We start from the raw sequence: 6,807 nt of genomic DNA, 5'->3' as shown, positions 1-6,807 counted from the left end.
ATCAGGTGGCCGTCGAAAATGACTTCGCGGACCCCATGTATATGGAAACCTCGGTTCAGGTATCCCACTGGGGTCGAAGACGAAATCTTCGCACCGATATATTATTGAGCTTCACCCGCAGGAGTCTTCGTTCAGGCAGGGGATGCTTTCCAAGATCAGGAGGCGGTGGTGCCCAAGAGCAATGGAAGCTGCGAATCTCCGCTTCCCGCCTGCCCTGCCCGGGTCACCAGTGCTGGCCTGCGGCGCGAGTGCCCAGCTGTGCCTGGGACACCGCAGGCATAGCCGTGGCGGCGGCGGCAGCGGCCGCCGCGTCGCCGACGCCGGGCAGGACGGAGCGCACGGAGCGGCGGAACTCCTCGTTCCTCCACGTGTAGAGCAGAGGGTTGAGCGCGGACAGAGCGCAGCACAGGAGCCAGCTGGCCGCCTGTACACCCCAGGGCACGGGCAGCGAGAAGCCGCTGGCCAGGCTCACCCACACCAGCGGCTGCGTGGCCAGCAAGAAGACGCAGCAGAGCAGCAGCACCGACAGGCCGCTGAGACGCCGCTGCGCCCGCCGCGGGTGCAGCGCTGGGGGCAGGGGCTGGGCCTGAGCCGGGTGCGCGGCACCACCCGGGCCTGGCGCGTGAGGGGCGCCCGGGAAGGCGGCGGCGGCGGCGCAGCCGGGCAGCTGGTGCAGCAGGTGGAAGTTGAGGACGCTGACCCGCTTGACGCTGACGCGCACGCGGCGCACGATGCCCAGGTAGCAGTGCAGCAGCAGCGCCGTCTGCGCCAGCAGCGCCGCGGCGGCCAGCAGCGCCGGGTAGTGGACTCGCGGGGGCGCGGCGCCGGGACGCGGCGTCCAGGGCGGGAGCAGCAGCACGAGGCCCAGGGCGAGTGCCCAGGACAGTGCCAGCATGCCCGCCGTGTGGCGCCGCTGGTACAGCGCCTGGTAGGTGGCGGGCGCCCGGGTGATGAGCAGATAGCGGTTCAGGGCCACCAGGCAGTGAGACAAGAGGGACACGGTGAGCCCGAGGCCCAGCAGCCCGCCCCGCAGCAGGCGGTAGCTCCCCCCGGCGCCGTCCCAGTCCCCCGGGGGCTCCGCGGAGCCAGCGGGCAGGAGCCCGAGCACCGCCTCCTGCGGCATCCAGAGGGCGCAGACGCTGAGGTCGGCGGCACAGCCGTTCACGATGAAGGCGTTGCTGGTAGTCTGCAGCTTTCGGAAGGACGACACGAGATAGATGACCATGCCGTTGGCCAGCGTGCCCCCGATGGCCAGGCCTGAGTACAGGAGGGACACGGGGATGCGCCGGCCCGCCCACGACTCCTCTTCCTCGCAGAGCAGCAACAGCGATCCCCCGGTGGCGGAGGAAGTGGACGTGGAAGAGTTGGTCATTCTGGCCAACTCTTCACACCTCTCTGGTTAGCGTCGGCTTCTCGCAGCGCGGCGCATCCTGACACCCGCCTGCAGAGAGGGTAGAGACATCCCTTCAGCCCTCTGCCACCGACACAAAAGGCTGAAGCAGAATAATGGGCTGGGGGAGGGGGAGAGAGGGAGCTCTAGGAGAACGGGGGTGGCAAACGACAGGTGCCTGCCTGGGAAATGTCTCTAGTGCCAGGTGAAGGGCCTCTTTACATTCAGCAAGCACCAGGGAAGCCCTAGGACAGAGCAATACAGAGAACAGTTTCCTCTTCTCCCCCTAAACACACACATAGACACACACACGGGAATGGCAGATGGAGCCCCCATTTTCCAGGAGAAAGCAGAGATATCCCACCTGGGAAAAATACCAGGGGAAAGGGGTTGGGGGCATCTTACTTTTGGGCTGGTCCTTAGCTGGCAGTAGCAGAGGGAGGGATGCCAGGAAATACCTCCTCAGCAGCAGCATCTGTGTTCCCGAAATCAATAGGAGAAGCTCATCTGGGATCAGTGCCAGGAGCCAAGTGCCTCCTTCTCCAATGCAGCCTCCACACACATGGCCCTAGGCAGAAACCAGCAGCTGCAGGGAGACTTCTCAGCTGGCAGCAGGGCTGGAGAAAGTGAAGTGGCAGGCTGCAAACCCAGGCAGGTGGGCAGGTAGTCAGGCGGCGGCAGCAAGGATGCTTGGCTGCAAAAGCAGAAGCTCAGCTCAAGAGGAGAGCAAGCACCCCGTGCTCAGAAGCAAGAGTGGTGGCTGATGAGGGGAACCCACTCGAAGCGCTCTTCTGCTCAGTTATACATCACGCAGGGAAAAGGCAGCCTTTCCACACTTGCATGAATTATTCAATAGCTTCTAACTTGTGAAAGGGAAGAAAAATATCTTGCTCAGAAAGTGCTGTCATTAAACAAGTTTCTCTGTTTTTTCTCAGTCTCTCAATTGCCCTATTTTTCACTTTGCTTCATTTTTCTTTTCTTCTTTTTTTTTCCTTCCATCAATGCTAGAATAAAATTTAATATACCCCCAATGTATTTCATCCCAGTCTGATGCATCCTGGGGGTGAGTTTTTCTGAGAGATAAATATACTCCTAATACCTACGACTGATCTCTTCCATCCCACATTTTCAGGGAGAATTTATATTCTAATTGAAATTCACTTTTTCTTTGGTAAGGTGGGACATGGGTCATTATCCACACAAAATCCCCAAGTCTTAATTTCAATCATAATTTCAGTTTTTTTCTCATCACCAAACTACTTTCTAGCGTGTGGCTTCTGTTTCAGTAATGAAATAGAGGGTAAAAATGAAATGGTCAGAAGTTCAAATACAAGTGGGTATCTGGGGGAAAGCAAGGGCTCTGAATGATCCACAGTTTAAGGGGCAAAGTTGTCTCTTTACTGCAGAACTTTTAATCTTGTGGTCTGTCTTAGATATAGATTTGCAGTCTGATGTTGGAATCTTCCACATGGGAAATTTTTCATAAAAGTCATCACCTCCCACAAATCATTTTTCACCGGGAAAATCACTTATTTGAAAATTTAACTCAATATAGAATATGGTAATATGGCATAATAGAAAAAAATGCTAGGTGGGGTTTCAGGACACCTGGGTTCTAAGCTGGGTGTCCACCAAATAAATGGCCTTGTGATGGATTGTTTTCATTCTTGTCAAATAAGAAGTTTCACTCAGTGACTTCCAAGGCCCTTTCTGTTCGAACTTTCTATGAATCCTCATGCATAAATTTGACATTTCTCCACCCTAGTCTGACACCTGAAATATACCTACTCTGCCTAACATGTAATGTAGTCAGTCTCAGGTCACATGGCAGCAGTTTTTTTCCAGTCTGTCCCTAAGGGTGCCTATTCAGGATGAAGCACAAAGTGCACCTCCTCTGCTCTCTGCTTCCCTCTCTCTGTTTCAAAAACAGGGTTAGTTAATGACAACTCTGAGGAGGTAGGGCTAAAGCAGGACTTGATGGATCTGGTCCATTTAAGTGGAATCTAATAGTTGAGTCGGGGGATTTTTTGCCAGTGTCTTTTATCTGTTGTTATTTGTCTTAAGGCTTTGAGTACATCAAGCACAGCAAGCCTGCAAGAGATCCCTCTAATCATTTATAGTTAAAACTTGTTGAAATAAAAATTTCCTCTCACGTGGTGGGGGAGGATTCAAGTTCCAGGTCCTTGGTCCCAGCTGCTGCCTTGCGTGGAATGAGCGAAGCCCCTGCTGGGGGACTCCGATGCCTTGCAGTCACGCACTTCCGCCAAGACCCTCCCTTCTTTAGCCCTGGCCTGGAAAGGGACAAATTTTTGTTTGTTTGGGGGTTTGTTTTTGTTTTAAGCTACTGCATTTACATAATATAGGGTGGGAATTTTTTTCTGTCTTATTCCCAGCATCAAAACAGTACTCAATTATAATTAATATACTTGTTAGTGAATCAATGAATGGATATGTATATAAATGGTTTCATTTCTTTCCATGATGAGACAGTAAAGAGTTTTCATTAGCATCTCTTTCCTCCTACCCCCACAGGAACTTGCCCTGTGAACTATGCCCTCTGATGCTGGCCCAATCTCTCTACTCTCCACTGCTTGCTTTCCATTGGCCTTACAAAAATGCTGATTTCGGGCTTCCCTGGTGGCACAGTGGTTGAGAGTCCGCCTGCCGATGCAGGGGACACGGGTTCATGCCCCGGTCTGGGAAGATCCCACATGCTGCGGAGCGGCTGGACCCGTGAGCCATGGCTGCCGAGCCATGGCTGCTGAGCCTGCGCGTCCGGAGCCTGTGCTCTGCAACGTGAGAGGCCCGCATACCGAAAAAAAAAAAATGCTGATTTCACTGCAATCCGATAGTTTCCCTGCACTTCACCTCCTTCTCAAGGTGCCTACACAGCTCACTCTCTTTCCTGGCAAAAGTGCTCGCTTTCTGTTTCTACTTCCTTTGCTCGCATTGAATGCCCACCCCACACTGCTTTTGGCTCTTACCACTGAGACACTTTCCAACTGACCAAAGGTCTGCCCATATATAAAACTGCCTACTGGATATCTCCACATGGCTATTCTATGGGTATCTCGAGCCCCAGATGTCCAAAACTGATCCCTTCCTCTTCTTTCCAAATCAGTTCCTCCTTCTCCTGTGTTCTCAGTGACCAGTATCACCAGTATCCTGGTGCCTAAGTCAGAATCCTAGCTATCACCCTTGATTCCTTATTTTCTCTCTTACTCCTGATATCCATCAATCACCAAGTGTCATCATTCTACCATATTAATTTTTTTTATCTTTTCACTGATCTCTATTCACTTTGCCACTATCTGGCATCAGACAACCATCATCTCTTCCTTAAATTATCCCAACAAGGGCTTCCCTGGTGGCACAGTGGTTGAGAGTCTGCCTGCTGATGCATGGGACATGGGTTCGTGCCCCGGTCCGGGAAGATCCCACATGCCGCGGAGTGGCTGGGCCCGTGAGCCATGGCCACTGAGCCTGCGCGTCCGTAGCCTGTGCTCTGCAGCGGGAGAGGCCACAACACTGAGAGGCCCACGTACCAAAAAAAAAAAAAAAAAAAAAAATTATCCCAACAAGCTCTAAGTCTATGTGCAATTTTACCTTCCTCCAGACAATATGATCTTTCTAAAACCAAAAGACATCACTTGACATATTAAATATATTTATTTTTATCTGTTTCCTACCCTCCACTCTAATATACATTCTTTGGAAAAAGGAGGTTTACTTCGTTCACTACTATTATTGGCAGCTCCCAGAACAGTACCAGGCACATAGTAGACCCTTAATCAATATTTGTAGGAAAACTAGTAAGCAAATGTCACATCCTGCTTAAAACCTTTCACTGGGTCACCTGTTGACCTCAGGAGAATCATAAATATCATCATTGCTAATGATGTACACATACCATATGTACCAAGCATTGTTTTGAGTATTTTCTTTTTTTTTTTTTTTTGCGGTACGCGGGCCTCTCACTGTCGTGGCCTCTCCCATTGCGGAGCACAGGCTCCGGACGCACAGGCTCAGCGGCCATGGCTCACGGGCCCAGCTGCTCCACGGCATGTGGGATCTTCCCGGACCGGGGCACAAACCCGCGTCCCCTGCATCGGCAGGCGGACTCTCAACCACTGTGCCACCAGGGAAGCCCCTGTTTTGAGTATTTTTCATCTCTTGTTTTATTTAGTCCTCGTGCCAGACCTACAAGGTAGCCAGGCTAGGGCCTAAATTTGCAGGCCAGGGCAGGAGTCCAGATAGAAGTCCATAGGCCACATGTCTAAATATTTTAAAATCATAAATCAAGCTATCAAACTGTTAAATAAAACATGTTCTATTCTCCTACCTTGACAAATATGCTAGAAAGCCAGGCTCAAATTAAGAATTCTCAGATTTATAAATTGTTTCATGCCACTGGAATGTGACAACTCAGAGAGTTTGCCTCTGGCCCACAGTTCACCCCAGTTTTTCCCCACTCTCTATTCAACCATCACATGCCAGAGGGGCCTTATTTTAACATAGGACACGCCAGCCTGCCCATCCAAGTTTCATTCTCATCCTTGTCACACAGCCACTCCTTGGCAATATCTCAGACCTAGGGTGGTACCTGGAAGGCATAGTCGGTCATCAGAAGGGCAAAGCCAGAGAGGAGGTCCACATAGGTCATGGAAGTGCACTCATGGCCACCAGGCACAGAATTCTGGGTTCTTGGTAATGAACATGGTCTAGAAGGGGGATGTAAGGTTTAGGGAAACTTGTCCCCTTAAATCCATTTAATAGATGAGAAAACAGAGTCACAAAGGGGTTAAATAACTTGCTCAAGTTCAGCTAGGAAGTGACATAACTAAGATTCAAACCCACTACCCCATACTCAACCACTACACTATACCACCTCCTTTGGTGAAGTTTAATGTTCTTAACGTGGATTAGCTGATGTAGATTAAGCTAATGTAACAAGGAGACCCAAAACTATAGAGGTTTAAAAAAATAATGAGCGGTCCAGATGGAAGACAGATCAACTCCCCAGGGCCACTGAGAAACCCAGGTATCTTCTTAGTGCTCCACCACCCCTTAGGGTGATGAGGTGCTCCCTGGCCAGCAGCATCAGCATCACTTGGAAACTTGTTAGAAATGATTCAGACCTCCTGAATCATAATTCCTGGTGATGGGGCCCAGTGAACTGTGTTTTAACGAGCCCTCCAGGTAACTCTGATGCATGCTACAGTTCAAGAGCCAGTGCCCTGGGATGTTATCCTTGTCTACATGGCTGACATTGTTTCCCTGCTACCATGTCCACATTCCAGCTGGCAGGGATTGGATAAAAAGAAAGTGGGGTAGCCAGCTTTCTACTTAATGATGTGAACTGAAAATTCCACTTATCACTTTGGCACACACCCCAGCGGCCAAAACCCCAGCAGTCA

At 51.0% G+C, this 6,807-nt stretch overlaps 1 protein-coding gene across 1 annotated transcript; it reads right to left on the bottom strand.

Annotated features, from left to right (window-relative positions):
• Positions 1-223: 223 nt before the first annotated feature.
• On the bottom strand, positions 224-1,834 carry GPR88 (G protein-coupled receptor 88; the record flags this gene model as incomplete). The annotated part of the gene is made up of 2 exons (XM_082613877.1): positions 1,796-1,834; positions 224-1,446 (listed from the first exon to the last, which is right to left on the bottom strand). Exon 2 carries the CDS (start codon positions 1,370-1,372, stop codon positions 224-226), a length of 1,149 nt encoding a protein of 382 aa, XP_082470003.1. The 5' UTR covers positions 1,373-1,446; positions 1,796-1,834.
• Positions 1,835-6,807: the final 4,973 nt, after the last annotated feature.

This window comes from Mesoplodon mirus (assembly GCF_964341445.2).
Source record: "Mesoplodon mirus genome assembly, chromosome: 3".
NCBI classification, from domain to species: domain Eukaryota; kingdom Metazoa; phylum Chordata; class Mammalia; order Artiodactyla; family Ziphiidae; genus Mesoplodon; species Mesoplodon mirus.
The sequence above is the reverse complement of the archived record's forward strand: the minus strand, read 5'-3'. Positions and strand labels throughout refer to the sequence as shown.